Source organism: Rhamphochromis sp. 'chilingali' (assembly GCF_963969265.1).
Source record: "Rhamphochromis sp. 'chilingali' genome assembly, chromosome: 8".
Lineage (NCBI taxonomy): Eukaryota > Metazoa > Chordata > Actinopteri > Cichliformes > Cichlidae > Rhamphochromis > Rhamphochromis sp. 'chilingali'.
Window position 1 is genome coordinate 18,672,377 of NC_137935.1, and position 17,469 is coordinate 18,689,845.

General features: G+C 39.8%; 3 protein-coding genes across 3 annotated transcripts in view; 2 read left to right on the forward strand and 1 right to left on the reverse strand.

Moving 5' to 3' along the window:
* Positions 1–8,081: 8,081 nt before the first annotated feature.
* LOC308400644 (zona pellucida-like domain-containing protein 1) lies at positions 8,082–10,656 on the forward strand. Its single transcript, XM_080888481.1, has 10 exons — positions 8,082–8,181; positions 8,435–8,661; positions 8,812–9,002; positions 9,123–9,195; positions 9,282–9,379; positions 9,459–9,542; positions 9,628–9,796; positions 10,080–10,179; positions 10,275–10,295; positions 10,389–10,656. The coding sequence occupies exons 1-10, from the start codon at positions 8,088–8,090 to the stop codon at positions 10,481–10,483; spliced, it is 1,152 nt and encodes a 383-aa protein (XP_080744607.1). The 5' UTR covers positions 8,082–8,087; the 3' UTR covers positions 10,484–10,656.
* Positions 10,657–10,994: 338 nt separating this feature from the next.
* Positions 10,995–12,585, reverse strand: LOC308401440 (uncharacterized protein). The gene is made up of 4 exons (XM_080889645.1): positions 12,479–12,585; positions 12,292–12,350; positions 12,105–12,198; positions 10,995–11,966 (listed from the first exon to the last, which is right to left on the reverse strand). Exons 2-4 carry the CDS (start codon positions 12,344–12,346, stop codon positions 11,120–11,122), a joined length of 996 nt encoding a protein of 331 aa, XP_080745771.1. The 5' UTR covers positions 12,347–12,350; positions 12,479–12,585; the 3' UTR covers positions 10,995–11,119.
* Positions 12,586–16,183: 3,598 nt separating this feature from the next.
* LOC308401569 (uncharacterized protein) overlaps positions 16,184–17,469 on the forward strand; it is a gene marked incomplete at its 5' end in the record, with an annotated part of 32,805 nt that continues 31,519 nt past the window's right edge. The window contains 2 exons of the mRNA XM_080889843.1: positions 16,184–16,426; positions 17,115–17,276. Of these exons, the coding sequence (XP_080745969.1) occupies positions 16,184–16,426; positions 17,115–17,276 (405 nt within the window). The remainder of the gene's footprint in view (positions 16,427–17,114; positions 17,277–17,469) is intronic.

Sequence of the window (17,469 nt, forward strand, 5' to 3'; positions counted from 1 at the left end):
AGCTCAGAGGAGGAAAAACAGGTTTACTTCAAAATGTTGTGTTGCTCGTTAAAAGTAGAATTCAATTTTTCATTGTGTCTTTCTGATAAACAAGTTGATCTGATATTATGCTGCTTTTTGTATTTTATTTATTTAAAAACATACTGATCACAACTAAAAGAAATGCGTCAGTAAGTAATACGTTTAGAGGAAAATGATTTAGACCACACTGTGAAAACAACATTTAAAGAGAGATAAACAGTAAGGACACGAAGTAAGATTATTACAGAGTAAAAGATAAAGTGGAATTGGGTGGAAGAGAGCGAGGGATTGCCCATAAAACAGGAAAACAGGCAGTGGAGGAAGAGGAAAGTATTTTTTTTTTTAGACCCGCACTTCCTGTTCATTGCTTTGGTCTGGTTTCCTTAATTTTCAGAGTAGAAATGACTGAGGTTAGACTGTCTGGATCAGTCATGAGTTATAAAATGGAAATAAATCAAATTTCAACGTCAGCTCCACCAGATATTTTTCTTTCTGGCCAAATTATTTCATCACTATTCTAAATGAATGTGAAGTCAGTAGTCATTTCCAGGGTGGGGGTCTTTCTCTGATCAAGAGGAACTGAGTGGACTGAATTATATGCACTGGCCTTTGCAGCCATAAAACCAACTGAAGACTGCATACATAGTCACCCATCTGTTTGCTATCTTCACTTGTCAGTGTGCAATCAGATCACAAGACAAGTGCCCAATCTGCACCTGCATCAGGTGAGTCCTTGCATCAAGAAGCATATCTGGACATGCTTTTTGATGTTTTCTTAAGAATATTTTGATAATGCCCCCCATTTTGTCTTATTTTAATTTCACAAGTATTTGTTAACGTTAACATATGACGCACAATGTACCTGCTTCCCAACACAAAATCCTCTAAATTGCACCTCTAAAGTCCCACGTTTGGTAAATATTTCAGGTAAATCCCATCATAACTTTTTAGATAATTGTACATAAAAAAACTGCACATTTCAACCTAAGTCGTAGTAACATAATGGCATATTTCCACTACAGTTCTCTTATTGGAAACATATACAAACACACATAAAGAAAACAGTTTATCTGTATGGATGGATGGATAGGAAAAATATAGGAAAAATAGAAAGCCCCTCTTCTTAGGACTTCCAGACTAATTTCCAGAGTGTATCCATCAAAGGCTTGTACTTGCTTGCACTGTAATGCTGATGAGTTAAGATTATTTTGGTGGAGATATACAAAAAGAATCAAACACATTTTTAAGACATAAAGACACTCACATAGACTCACAACACAGATGTTGGCTTCAGCCTGTGGTCTTGCATGTCCTCTAATAACAGCTATCAACACATGACCTTGGAAGTGGAGTAAAAATACCATTCTGTGGAGAGCTGAGAGAGGACAGATAATCATAGGTTAGTAAGGCATGTGGTCTGCTACCTGGGATCAAGCAGTCTCGCTGGCTGTCTCTTTGTTGGTGACACAGCTGTGTCGGTCATGTGGGTATCTCTAGAGAGACTGAGCCTCTGGACTGATTTCCTCTCCTTCATTTTGGTCTTTTGCTGCCTGTGCAGTAAATTTGATTATTGGCTGGTGAAGGCAAACGTTTGTCATGTGATGAAGAGCTGTGACTGTGTGTTATAAACCCTGCCACTGTTGAGCCTCTCCTCACATCATCATTGAGTTTATTATCGGGCAACAGGCTCAAATCTTATTTGCTCAGCACAGGAATGCAACGTGGATAACTTCATGTGAGGACTCAAATACTAGACTGTAAACCAGAATTGTTATTTTGCAAGCAACCCCTTCAGGATTATTGCAGAGACACTGGCAGATTCATCTTTTAAGTTTGGAAACGTGAAAATAATATAGGAGGGACTATTTTAGTAGCAAAGCTGCATAAAATACAACTTACAACTACAACACCTCGAGCTCAGGATCCACCTTAAATCCATCATCATGTTAGGCGATACTAAGCCTATTTCAAAGTGCCAATTATATCCATACAATACAATAAATAGACCTATGGATTTCACTGCTTTGCACAGCTCGTAATAAGCAAGACAAACATAATGAATCCACTAATGTAAACTTCATTAAAAAAAATTGTACCTGAATTTTTCATGTATCGCTTTATTGGATATTTATTCGAACTTTCTGAGTGACTCTGCTGGAGTGGAAGTTGTGTCACTTGGTTTGAACTCTTCAGCTCTGGCAAATCACGAGTTGTAACCCAGACCCAACAACAACAAAGCATTTGAACTCTGTCTAATTTTGCCCAGCAGATGACACCAAACCACACAGAAGTAAGGTTAAGCAGCCACTCCCATTCATGGTTTAAACTGTTTAAGTGTCCAGAAAGTAATGACTCACATCAACTCAGGTATTCAGCTTTTTTTCTTTACTTTGGATACCAAACTTAAAATAGAAAATATTATCCTTACTTACCAACTACACTCATTTTTTTTCTTCCAACTATTTACTTTTAAGCCTGTAAACTAACACAGTCATGTTTTAATCTTTACTTATGGAAATATTTCAAAAGTAAGACCCATTTTAATATTTAACCTCCTAAGACCCAAACTCTTTCATGGCATGCATTTTTAATTTCTCTTTGATATTTGGGATGATTGGGACCTGATGAAGGTAAAAACAAAGAATTGCCAGATTTTTTTTTTTTTTACCTGATTTTTGTTTGTAAGAAAAATGAGAGCCACATATGAGGATTCATTTAAAATTTCGATAGAACAGTGGCAGTATAATGTCCTTGTAAGGGGATATCAGGCCCTTGTAGAGCAAGATTTAGTATTTTGGTCTAAATAACCCCAAATGTGATGTCCACATATGTGGACGCAGGGTCCTAGAAGGTTAAAGACACAGACTATTTTACATGCTTTTGTCTCTTAACATCTAGATTACTACAATGACTGTTTTACTTCCTAACCTACTGAATGACTGCAGACTATACAGAACTCAGGTGCCATGATTTGAACTTGAGCAAAGTGATGGGATCACATCAGTATGCATTGGAATCGATTTTAAGATTGTACTGATTATTTTTGCAGCACCACTTCCTACCTTGACTGAAAACTAAGTCTTTAATTTGAATGGTCTTTTTTATCGCATACATTTCTTACTTGCGTTTCATTTACCTGATCTCGTAGAGCAGTTTGTGATCTGAAAAAGGTCCATATTTATTATTATTTATGAAAAAAGATTTATTTATGTAAATAATTATATTTTCTTGTACGTTACAAAAAAGTAACACATTACAGAAAAGTTAAAGAAAACTTTTACATTTATTTGGTAGAACTGGATTTAATGCGGCATTAACATGTGGTTAAACTTGAGAGTTGTGGGTTTCTAGTAATAAACCATCAGCCATTCCTGAAATCACTTATTTGTTGCAGAGGATTTTTTTTTATGTAGAACAAATGCTTTTACTTTTGCTTACTTTAAGTACAGTTCAGCAATAATATTAATTTTATATATATAATTAAACACCCAGCACGCCCCTGCGGGCGGTTTATCCTTCAAGCTCGGGTCCTCTACCAGAGGCCTGGGAGCTTGAGGGTCCTGCGCAGTATCTTAGCTGTTCCCAGGACTGCGCTCTTCTGGACAGAGATCTCCGATGTTGTTCCTGGGATCTGCTGGAGCCACTCGCCTAGCTTGGGAGTCACCGCACCTAGTGCTCCGATTACCACTGGGACCACCGTTACCTTCACCCTCCACATCCTCTCGAGCTCTTCTCTGAGCCCTTGGTATTTCTCCAGCTTCTCGTGTTCCTTCTTCCTGATATTGCTGTCATTCGGAACCGCTACATCGATCAATGGTTACTGGACCCTGTTCAGGGAGGTCGCTGTGGTCAGCCCTCAGATCCTCTAGCCACTGAGCATTGCATCCTTCTCCCATATGCTCTTCCAGTATTGCTCCGTCTCCAGCCTTGGTGGTGCTGTTCTCTTGCCACTGAGAGTACACCTTTGCTGGTTCTGTGGAGAACAGCTGGTTTATTCTCCTGCCTTCTATCTCTCTGGTGTACCTCCTCAAGCGGCTGGCCAAGGCTGTGAGTCTTTGCTTGGCAGTTTCCAAGGCCTCAGGTATGGACAGCTTGCTGTATTTATTTAGGCACCTTATTTGTCGCACCTTTCTGCAACTCCGTTAGTTGGCTAACCTCCCTCCGTGCTACTTTGATCTTGCCCTCTAGCCTCCTTCTCCATGGAGGGTACTGCCCCTTGTCGCTGTTCAACTTGTAGCCAAGTATCTCACTGTCGTATTGTAGATCAGCTTGTTAGTGTCGGTAATCGTGGTTGTAGGTATTGTCCGTAGTGCTGCATTAACATCATCTAGCAGACCTTCTGAGGGAACTTCACGTAATCTTGGTAACCGGCTACGCCGGGATCCAGGTTTCAAGCTTGGCCATGATCCTATTTTTCAGGTCAGTTCCTCTCGCACTCAACGATCCTTCTCCTATCGCACTTGGGGCTATGTACCCAATCTCGGGTGGGGGTGATGATATCTCCCCCCTGACCTGGCGTCCTGACTCCTCCTTGCCGTAGCATTTGTGTTGTACCTCGTCAATCTCTAGCTGTGAGAGCAGTCCCTTCTTTCGAATGTTGGAACACTGAGCTACTAGTTGTTTCGCCGTCATTGTGGATGTTGGGTATCGAAGAATCCATAGGTCCCTCATCCTATTCATGTAGCCCCTTCCGCCGGGGTTACTTGCGTAGTAGCATTCCAACAACGCCCTGTTTTCGTCCCTTGCCCACCGATGCCTTCTTGTTCCAGTAGCCCACTTTTCGTCAGGGTGCCCTGGTTCCTCAACACCTGACGCGGACCTTGTTGATCCGGGCGACGTCCGAGCCGGCATGCCTTCATATTTATCTGTCTCGCTCATGTCTGCGGTAGGCTTGCTTAGCATAGGGGGTCTAGCCTTAGGACCCTTACTGGATACAGACGCCCCAGGCAGGAATCGAACTTGCGATCCTCTGTTCCAAAGGCGTGTAGTCTAACCACTACGCTATCCAGCTGCTTAATTAATATATATATATATTTCTAGTGGGATCACTGCTTTGGTAGTTTTACTCATCCTTCTTCTTCTGCCACTTGATGTGAGTAACCAACACAATATCTGTTACCATCAAAAGCAACTGAAACCCATTCAGGATTTGTTTTACAGTGTAAGATGATTACAGCATTATGTCATAGGAGCAATTATCTGTGTATTTATTACAAGTTGTCAAAATAAATAAAAAATGAACCCTCTCCAACAACGAAGCATTACAAATGTTATTAAACATACAAGTTTCTCAGTTTCTTGTCCAAGTGATATTCTATATTCCCACCCAGAGGGGTTATCTGTAACAGTGGGGATTTTCTCTGCAGTACATGTCTGCAGAGTACAGTACCAATTTCTCACAAGCTTCCCAGCGTATCTTCTTTCCTCCAAATCTAAATCCTTGCCTTCTCTTGTGCCCTGGTTTTATACTTTTCTAGTGTGATTATATGTCAGTAACCATTATAGTTCTTGTTGAAAGGAGCCAGTAAAGCTGCACACAAATCCTTGTTGGAGCTCACTGTCATGATAATCCTGTGTGGTCTGTGAAACATACCCTGCTAAAGATGGTGACACTACAGTTGATTTCAGCCCCTGTTCTGGGAGCAATGTATTGATGCATCAGGCAAGTTAATTTCACAGTAAAATTCACATATTTTTACAGTAGTAGTGCTTCTGTTAAGCTTATTAAATGAAATAGGTTTGATACCTAATCTTAGTCTTTATAAAGATAAACATTAAGTATTAAGATAAACTATTAAATATTAAGATTAAGCCACACATGTCCAGTGTTTGAGACATTGGTGGCTAAAGCTGACCCATTAACCTCTGGACATGTGACCATCATGTTCTCTGTTTTCTGTATATTATTATAGGGGCTTTACCTTGCAATATAAAATGTGCTGAGGCAACTGTTGTTGTAATTTGGTGCTATATAAATAAAACGGATTTGAACTGAATCATTCTACTTGCATAATTCACTGATTTCATTTCATTTATTTATTTATTTATTTCACACTTGGTACAACAATTCAAACAAACCAACCACACTTTCTATCAAAAAGCACTACAACCATGTGTGGAGTCAAGGTCATTGCAGGAAAAAAATATAACAATACAAGGACTAAGGAGTGGAAGAATGGCCTGTGAATTTTTTCTAAACAAGTTTCCTCTGAGGTAAAAATCAGGACAGAGTGACACTGGATAGAGTGACAAATGTTTTCTTTCACCTTGGGCTCTTTAGCAGAACACTAAGCTAATTTTCTTCTATATTACTAGTGAACAATGGGTGTTCTCAGTAGAGTTGTAACAGTTATGGCCTATAGGTATCTAGTCTATAGGCAATGCAGTTCTATCAAGATTGAAATAAGTCTGACATGCAAGGGGAACTAACAGCAAGTTTTTAATAGGCTGTTGTGGCAAGATCACCTCTCAAGCATTCATTGTGCATAATTCTCAAGAGATAAAGCCACTCTTGAAGCATGTATGTTTAGTCTTTTTGTTTTTTTGCTTTTGCTTTTGAAATCTGATTCTTGAATTATTTGCAAGTCGATGGAGGATCTCAGTTATTAAATTTATGCATTGGCCTGGGTTCTGCTTTGTAAAATGCATTTGCTCTGCATGTGTTTCAGGCATTTTTTTATTAGAAACATTAGCTGCAATATGATAATGAAAAACCTGCAGGTCTTCAGTAATGTTGCCTGATTTTTGTAAGAAGTTATAGTGAAAAATTAAGTAAGGGAGAAAAGTGTCCGTGGCTCACTTTGTCTGAAGTCAGTTGAAAAGTTCAACAACCAAATATGCACACTGCATCAAGGTTTAAACCTCACTTGCCTCATTGCAGGAAGGTGCGACAGCCGACAGCTATATTTAACTTCTGTTCTTTGATAATGATTTCTGATGGAAGAAACCCGAAACAACAGTTGCAGCTAACCTGCGGGAGCTGTGTCACACAAGTCCCAGTACACAAAGATAGGGGAAAGTGTGTGTGTGTGTGTGTGTGTGTGTGTGTGTGTGTGTGTGTGTGTGTGTGTGTGTGTGTGGGGGGGGGGTCTAAAATTAGACAAAGGGAGGGCTACTGAGTCACGCAACTGTGGTATGTATCCTGAATACTATATAAGCCATATATCTCAAATACTGTGACAAGCACCTGCTCAGGTATCACCAAGGTAAGACCCTCTTCTGGTTGTTGCATAGGTCTCTTCCTAAAATAAAGAATTATATGCAGTACTGTGAAAAAGGATTCAGTCAATTGTCATTTTTTAAAAATACAGTAATGTGGAAATGGGAAATTGGTGCAATGATACATCTATTGTTAAGTAGTCTTAAAGAATAGTTCTTCAGGCTTCTTGAAGCTCAAAGCTTTTCTTTGGATGGTGGTTGCCTTTTGGTCAGCTCCATGTCAAGATGCCACTGATTTTCAGTCCAGTTCTTGTGTAAATTGGCAAACATCCTTTTCGCCCCATTTCCTTCCTTGAGAATGGTTTCTTGACAGCCAGAATTCGACTGAGACCATTTCTGACGAGGCTTCAGTGAACAGTAGATGAATTCGCTAAAGGGCCAGATGCATCTCTCAGGTCCCATGTCAGGTCATTGCTGTATTTATCTAATTTCTTAAGGACATTATTTTCAGATTTTGTTCATGTGCTGTAGATAGTTTTTTAGGCCTACCACTTCTTCTTTTGTCCTCCTCTGGTTTTTTAAGGACTGCATACTGTGATATACCAGGCATGATACAATTTAAAATTGGCTCTCTGATAGGTTATCTACTATTATCATAGGTCAGTGAAATTAAAAGAAAACCCCCCCAGAAAACTGTTCAAGACCACTTAAAAAGAAATTACAAAAGCGTCTGGCTTCTCTAAAGAAATGAAGTGTGGCTCCGGACCTTTCCACATGATTGTAGACCTTATTATAAACATTGGAATCATCTAGTAGAAAAACAGCAACTTATTTACACATTTTTCACATAAAATAATAAAAATAACTGTTGCTACTGTTGTTTTACTCCTTTTACAGGAACTGCCATTATGGCTCTTTACCGTTGTCTCCCCCTGCTGGTGATGCTTTTGCAGCCTGTTCGGTGCCTCTATAACTGCTCCTCTGAATATCAAAGGACCCCAGGTACTTTTTGTGTGACTTTCAACAAATAAAATATCAGTGCTATTAAGAAAACAAAAATAATGCTCTTTTTAAAACTTTTTGACCAAATTTGGTAGATATTTATTTAGCTGTACAAGATTTAGGCTTTAAACATGGCAGCCACTAAATCATAATCATTTAACCTTTTAATTAAAAAAAAAAAATCACTTTATTAATATATAAAATTAAACAACTATTTAACTCCCAGGGTTTTTAAAATTTCTTTCTTTCGCAGAAAACTCAGACCTAATGGTTCAATGTGGCACCAGCAAGATTACCCTGGACATCAACCTATGCACAGTTCAGTGGGCTGGCTTCAATGCCACAGAGCTAGCACTGAATGGGCAGTACAGTAATACAGCGTGCCAGGGCTCTGTGGACACCAGTGTGAACCCTCCGGTCGTCCATTTCCAGCTTCCTGTCAACCAGAGTCAGGATAACTCCTGTCGCCAGTCTCTGCAGGTTATTGGATATTGGAGAATGGAGAGATTGGCAAAAAATGACACATATCTGGAAAATGGAGCTGCCAGATGTTAGATATCTGGCTGCTTTTTGGGAAACTGTTTAGCAGCATATATGAACCACAATCGTATCTCTTTCTATCTTTCTTAGATTGTAGATGAAAAGCCAGACCCTTCAGGTCCCTTCAGCAGCTTCTCGAGTATCCAGGCAGTTATTGTTACAGGATACATTAACACACCTAGATCTGACCAGGGGCTGATCAGCTACTCCACAGATCTCTATTACCACTTCTCCTGCCGATATCCACTGCAATACCTTTTGAACAATACACAGATTACAGCGTGAGGAACCAGATATGCTTACTCCAGAGATGTGTTTCTTATTGCGCATTTATACAGCAAATCTAAAAGTTACCATATGTTTCTCTGTCTTTTTTTGCATGTTTTCAATTATTTTTCTAGCTCCTCAGTCTCTGTGGCAACCAGCAACAATAATGGGACCTTCATCGATTCACTCAAAATGAGTGTTTTTAACGTAGGTATAAATTATCAGTCAGCTCATGAGGACACAAATCAGATGTGTTTCTAATGACTTGGTTTACTCTGACACTCTTTTTCTAGGACTCTAACTTTAACTATCCGTTAGTGGTGCCTCCACCAGGACTTGAGCTGCGAACCAAGTTATATGTGGAGGTCAAGGCTAATAATCTGACACAAAAGTAAGTAAATGCCTTTCGGATGCTCATAACGAACTCATCAGACTTCATTCCTGTTGATTCAGTATTGTCTTTTTTTTAGTTTCAATTTACTCTTGGATCGTTGTTTTGCTACTCCAACTCCTTACAATATGCCACAGAGCGTGCAGTATGACATCTTCACTGGGTAAGAAAGCGCACACTAGCACAGTGTAACTGTACATTAAGATATTTTCATGTCTCTAATAAAAAAAAAAACCACTTTCCACCAGCTGCAATATAGCTAACAGGACGACTGTGACGAGCAATGGCGTCTCCACGGTTGCCCGGTTTAACTTTGAGGCCTTCCGCTTTGTTCAGCACCATGACCAGGCAAAGTCCAGCATCTATGTGCACTGCATGCTGAGACTCTGTGAGCCTAGCAAATGTCAACAAATTCAGGTAATTTCAAGTAAGTTGAAAAGTCAAGAATGAGCGCATTCTTTGAAACAGCAGATAAAGTCATGGTAGAGAAAAGATACCACAGACAATATTTAATAATATATAATATATATTACTTAATGGTTTTATAGAACTTGGCAGGAAAGAGATTGTTATTTCCACCAGCAACACTTTGTGGTTCACAGTTGGGCCACTAAATCCCTGGGGCTGTAGGCTCATCCCTATCTTAACATGTATATTATAAATCCATAGTTTCCACATGTTTTGTGTTAAACATTTTCAGAATTGTGCTAATAACAGAAGAAAAAGGTCTTTGGTTCCTTTTGGTAAAGAAAGCAGCGAATCAACTACCATTTCAGTCGGACCTCTTTACATGGCTAAAGGTTTGAAACATATTTTTATTCTTTTCTTGCGATTTTCCAAGAATACTTAAGTTACAAAGTTTCTCACTTTCCGTTTTTCTTTTACTTTATTAAAGACTCTCCCAATGCAGAAGACAGTGAGTATACTTTAGTTAGACTCATAAATACATCTTAATATTGTTTCATAATTCAAAAAGCAAACTTAATTCATCTCTTCTTGTGTGCATCAGGTAATACCGTGACTTCAGGCAGCGATGGCCATAACATGACAGGCCTGACTGTGCGCCTGCTGTCCTGCTGGGTCTTGGTGGCTGGTTTGTTCTGAAGCTGTTTAATTGCACTGGACTGACAGATCAACCAGCCAATTCTCTTTGCATTGTCACCTTGTACAATGCTGAAGCTGCATAGTGCTGTAGATTGTGAGGTAAAATCTGATAATGTTGTAGTTTTCATCCTATTAAATATAATTTTGTATCCATACTTAGTTGTCAGTTGTGAAGGGAAAGTCAAACTTGAACTGTAAAGCAATTAAAAAACAAGTAATTCTGATATTTTATGGCAATAGAAATAAATTTTGATTATACTTGTCTACAAGATGTTTTTTCTGTAAGATGTCTTCTATAGAATCTCAACTGCTTATAAGCAAATAAAGTATATGCTTTAAATAAACACAAACAAACAAAGAAACTCAGAGACTCTGTGACTGACATGCAATAATTAATTGACAGAAAGAAAGGGTCATTTGTACAGTGTCATGAATACCTTTACTCTCAAAAGACAGCGATATATATATACATATATATACATATATATACATATTGACAATTCCTCACCGGGTCACATACAGAATGAGACAAATGCATCAAATTCACACTTTCAGACATATTTACAACATACTCACTGAGCTGCTACAATGGCAACAAACAAACAAATAAATGAAAAGGAATACAGATTTCTGTAGTCACTGCATTGACTGCATAATGTCCTGAATCAGAGCTGAGAGCTTAACTGAGAAGTCCTCCCGCAAAGAGCCACTTTGGAGTGTAAATGAAGAAGAAGTCGCGCTAGAGGCTCTTGGGACCCCAAGCTCCTTTTCCAGCCCTGTGAACAGCCTTTCCATTCGAGCTTGAAGCACTTGGACCTCCACGGATGCATTTTGGCAGAACTGCTCTATGCTACCTCTCACTTCTGCTGTATGAGGTTGTGCAGATTGTAGCACTGCAGAAAGCTGTACTTTCAGGGCCTCCACTCTGTTCTGTGCCTCCTCTTTAAGTGAACTCACTTCCTGTCCCAACTTGGAGCTCATTTCCAGCCATACATTTGATGTGCTTGGCTCTTCTTCACGATCACTAGTCTGTTTCAGATGTTCAATCACTCCACTTGCTTTGGTATAAAAGTCACTGATGGTGTTAGCAAACTTAAAACTGCTGTGCTCCAGGGATTGGCTGATTAACTCGAAGGCTTCCTGATACAGAGACGGACTGGCCTCCTCCTGAGCCTCAGCTGTTTCTAAAGCCTGTAGATAGAGACCCAGCTGGCTGCACAGATCTTGGCTGTTGCTACTAAGAGAGCCTTGGAGCTGCTGAGTCAGGGGAGTTAAGCGTTCTCTCATGCTGGCCAGGCGGGAACTGAGATGCGCCGAAGATGGGGACAGCCTCTCTCGCAGCTCCACCAGCTCTTGACGCAGACGGATGCGCAGGCGCTCCGACTCCATGGCGAGCTTGCGCTGCATTTCCTCTGCCACAGGGTTGTCATCATGTTCTTGGTTGTAAAGTGCACTGCTGTCTATGCTGCTCTTGTAAACCTTTCTGCAGAAATCAAGAAAGAAGAACTGAATTATAACGTGTGAAGACAGGTTATATGCTACAAAATAGTAATAAGCAAGTATTTATATTTGCATATGTCTTTAGACACTGAAGATATGGTCGTTCATGAAGACAACTTACTGCAAATCTTTTGTGAGGTCTGCCTTGTCATGAGCTTGGTTGGTCTTTCCATCAGACCACGTTGGCTCTCTGCTGTCACTGTGTAGTGGGTATCCTATAGTTTTTTAAAAAAAAAGCATAAATCTACATAACTAAAGAATCACATGGCAAAATGAAGAAAAAGGAGGAAAGGAGGAGATAAACATACCTGAAGTTGTCAGGAAGGACACAGCAAAGATTACAACTTTTAAATGCATGTTCATCTTTCTGTAGAAGGACAGATGATAGAAAAATATTAGAATTTTACCCTCAAAACATATAACTATAAGAACGTTTCAATATATTCTTCTCCCAGTACAAAAATAAGCACATTATGCATGTAAGTATGTCTTTACCTGAGTATCAGGGGTGTGTGGACTGACTGCTCATCTCATCTGACTTATAAAGTCCTTGTTATCAGAGCAGCTGCCCCAACTCTGCTTATGTCAACAGTCAACACGTGGAGGGTCACACTGATGATAGAATTTTACTACCTTTGGAATTTTGAGTGAAAAAAAAGCCTAAAGTAAGTTAGAAACACACCTTGCACGGAAGAAATGGCCTTCACGTCTGCAAATGCTTGAAAGTGTATTACACTTGTAACCCTAATAGCCAGCAAAGCCTAACTCCACTAGTGAAAAGAAAAAATAAAGAGTCTGACTGTACTGAACTCATTCTCGTTCTCATTTGATTTGATACCACAATAGCTTCTGGTCTCAGACACTCATTTCAATACAGTGTGGGATGCAATTTGCATACTATAGTTGGATTTATAGCAGAAAAATGTAAGTAAGATGTGTATGCTATAGGTTGTGGCTACCTTGTGATTGAGAAGCCATTATTTCAAGTAACAAAGGTGTAGCCTGGCCTATTTATGGCAGCGTTTTGTACCTTTGCCCCTTCTACACTGTCACGGGAGATGACTGATAACATTTGGAGCACCTAAAAGCAGCTTTCAAGATTATACTTAAAGAAGTCTGATGTTCATTTTATGAATTACATGAAAACCTTTTCACCCAAGCTAGCTAGTGCTAGTTTCCAGCTGTACCTTAGCGTTTGCATGCAAAGTTTAGACAGGATCTCTTGTTTCAGTCCATCTACCCCCTTTTGTAAAAACATTTTCACTCCTGGCTACAACCCCCAGCAAGAAAAGGGTAATTATCAAAATGCAAAAACAAAGCCTACAAACCCAGTGGGTAAGTTTACACTGCACAAGAGGCAGCTAGCTCAAAGTTCACATTATAATGAACTAGTTCAGATTGCATGACTACATGTTGTTTAATGAAAGGAGAGCACAGGGGTGTGCTGGAGTTTGAGTCTGAGAAGCCACTGACCGCCTAGCACTATTTGGCACATTCTCCCTGTGCTAGCATGGGTTCTTCCAGGTACTCAGGCTTCCTCCCAGAATTCAAATACATGCATGTGATAAACAACCTCTTTTTGTGACACTTTTTTTTAGATTCACTTCACAGGAGGCTGAGCTGCAGATGCCAAAAATGAGGACATGACCAGGATGAGTCTATCACAGACTGACAGACAAAGTTAGAGAGGCAAGGTTGAGATGGTTGGCACAGATGATGTGCAAATGAAGAATAGTGGATATTTTAGATGAAGAATTTGCTCTTTGCTTAGTACCTCTTTCATTCTTTTGTTCTAAAAGGCCTTAAAATGTCTTTGTCCTTACCTCCATGCTAAAAAGCAAAAAAAAAGAAGAAATCTGTGCAAGAGGTAAATGTCAGTCTATAGTTCATGGAAAGGTCTCATTCCTCCCAAGTGTGGACATTTTACCTTGAATTCTTGCAGGGGTTTGGATTTATTAGGGTGACCCAAACAAGTTTAACAATGTTATTTGCAGACACATGTGAACTTTGGCCTGATTTCTGTCTTTTTACGTCAAAAGCTCATTTTACAAGAACCCAGACTACGTGAATATTTGCACTGAGTAACTTGTTTGACTTGCAGTCAAGGTTATGGCTTTTTATGCATCATTCCCGACGAAAAGTTGTTTGTTGTGTGTTTTGTAGTCTTTAAATTGTGTAACAGTTCAATGAAATGCGTTTTGGACCAGCTCACCAAGCTTTAGTTTATCATGGATTGCTTTGGATGCTTGACAGAGAAGAGTTTACTCATCAGTGTTTGTGCTGCTTGTAAGAACAGAAAAAAACAACTCATGTAAACAGCGCGGAGGTCCTTTTAAACTTTTGAGTTGCTTTTGCTTTTTATATTTTTATGCTGCTGGTAATAAAATCTGTGATATTATTTAGCAGTTCTTTGTTGGCTATGTTTACTGTTTTTTGGTAAGTGAAATGTGCAGGCTTTTCCCACCAGTGACACGCGTATGTGGGTGAAAGTTGAACGCTGCTCGGTTAGATAAATTGCGAGTAGTCATCAGAAGATCATAGTTCATGGCTACCCTAGTGGAATATCTAGGTTATTCGTATGATCTAAAGTCCAGTATCTATTTCACTACAAAAACAGCACAGAGTGAGAAAGACTTTGGTTACTGTACACAACAATGGACCTGTTGGCTCCTCTTTGCACTGAAGAGTTTGAGCATATGTGACTCTTGTCACACGTATATGGTGAGCTGAGGGCACATGGATGTATAACCACGAGTTTATATTTCTAGAAAATGATGATATTGTTTAACATTACATAAAATTGCATGGAAATAACTCGTCAGATCATTACACTTTATATAACAACAACCTGGATAACTGATGATCAATGGGCAGTTTAATCAGTTCACAGATAAAAGTGGCATTTGTTGATGCAAATGATCTGTTGCTTTTGAGCCACACAGACCTTGACCTTAGTTTCATTCCACTTTCAGCTAATTTGCAGCAGCTATCAGAAAGTAAACACACACGGACAACGCAGCATTCGACAGGTTTGTGAGACTGGTTCATCGGCAGGTGAAGCTAAAGCTTGCACAATGACAGACTCTTGATCTGATCAGTTATCCATACCATACTTGTCATACTATGTGAATTTAAAAGTTGCCTCTGTGAATGGGAATGGTATTTGAGAACTGGTTGCAAGCTAAAAAGATTCTGGAAATAACAGGATTCTGGATTCTCTGTTCCTTTTATCAGTGCTGGTGTGTTTTTCTGACAGTCTCACGTCACAAAACAATGACGTGAAACTCCGAGCAGTGGAGCTTTTGTACAACCCAGTTTCTGGGAAGCCTTTATTCTTCTGTGTTTCCATGCTGTTTTTAACTCAGAGATAATGAAGCTGCATTGACCCTGAAAACCCATGTAGACTTACATTTTTTCAGGAATCAATAAGGAAATCAATAAAGAATTTGACCTGTAAGCAGAATCTGCAGTGGCATTTCTATACAAAAATCTTATTGATATCCTCTCTTAGATGAGACGCACCTCATTCTCAGTAGACTCCTCTAAAGCAAAGCTGCGTTGTTGTACCTCAGGAGCCAAATCATTAATCAGTATCATGGTAGCATTGAGAAGAACAAAAGCAGTAATGTGATCAGGCAGCATCAGTCTGTTTTTCTTTGCTGCTTTCCACCAGTGACCAGTCACTCCACTCTTACTGTCACCTTACCTTACTGGCCTTATAAATTTTTCAGCAAGCCATTGAAAGTTATGCAGATTAACTAGCACACTACTTACCTTGCATCTCTGTGGGTTTGCAGCATCTCTAGAAGTACTTTCCAGTCTATGATGAAAACAAGGATCATGGATTAAATTATTCATTTTTTCCTTCCACAGTCTGGAATAGAGTTGGGATTAATGTTCATCTGGTTTTTACTTCAATGGTGGACATATTAACAATGCAGCAAACTTGCAAATGCATGGGGTTAGCTTCTCTGCGGTGGCTGTTTGCTTCTGTGCTGCTAACTGTGACTCGTGGAAACAACTTCAGTGGACATAACCAGGAGAGACCACGCTGTCAGCCAGGTAGGCTGTTTTGAGTGCATAATAAAGTGGCATTATTCTGGAAAACATTGCAACAACGCAAAAATAAAGAGAATAAAGAAAAATGGATGGCAAAAGATTTGTTTTATAGTGTGTGTGTGTGTGTGTGTGTGTGACACGATGTTATTGTTTCTATTAGGTTTCTACTGCCCACTGGGGAGCCCTGCTCCAGTCCCCTGTCCTAAAGGAACATATGGTCCACATGCTGGAGCTGTGTCCATGGACAGCTGCTTGAAGTGTCCTGCCCATCACTACTGCCCTAGACCCGGCTTGTATTCCCCACTTTCCTGTGGTCCAGTGGCTCAGCAGCCTGTGCCTGGCCAGGACACTTGCATCTGTCCAGAAGAAGGACAGAGTTTTCAGGTGTTGTTCACTGGCTTGTTTTGTTGAAGTGTTTTTCACATGATTGAAGGATCCACCTGGATATTTGTGTAGATTGTGGGTTAAGTGTATCTATGTGTTCTCCCCATTGTTTTCATTTGACTTCATCTGACACATCACAGCTTTCGACAGCGCTTGTCACACACTTCCTTTATTGTCTTTTGAGTTCATCCATTATAAATGAAACCCAAGGAAGAGCTCAAATTTCTCAAGCCTGTATTTTTTTGTGTTAGGAAAGCCGTGTTCCAGTGTGAACACTTTTATAGTCGGCAGAGTATCTTCCTCACTTTCCCTCTGAAGCATTCGACAGAACAATCTGTAGCTTCAAGCTCAATAGCTTCTGATCAAGTTTCCTCACTTCAGGGTCAAATTTCCTAGCCTACTGCAGTGCGCGCAGGTGTTGAGATATTCTTTCATCAGCTCAGACTAACAGAAATGAGATTTGTCTCGCTGTCATATCGGTGTTTGTGTATACAGTTGTATAAAAAAGGAAGGACAGGAAAATCAATGTTCAGACTGAGCAATAATAATACTCTGATATGTTGTAAGGTTCAAAGTGCAGTGTGTCTGTGTGTGTCAATGAATGAAGGAATGGATGAATGAGCACTTTGGAATATTAGGTAACAAACTGACCACAGCATGAACTGCTATCCCCCTGAGTTTTCCACAGGCCAGTGATGGACGTTGCCACTGCACCATCGGCTATCAAACCACCGGAAATGGAGACAAATGTGTACAACAACAGTACGATGTCTGCAGAGACGGAAAAACTCGCACACAGTATGGAGACTGCCGGGACAGACACCAGTGGTCATTTCACTGTAGTCAGCAGGTTATGCATTGTGCAATCATGTCATAATCAGATGTATACAGTCAAAGTAGGGCAAAGGTTCCGCCACAAAATGACATTAGACAGGAAACTCGTGCTCAAGATATGTGACACAAGTTCAGTTTTAAACTGCAGCCTGTTTACAGAACACACTGACTAAACATATTAAGCAAGGCTAATGAGTACAAACCAGATG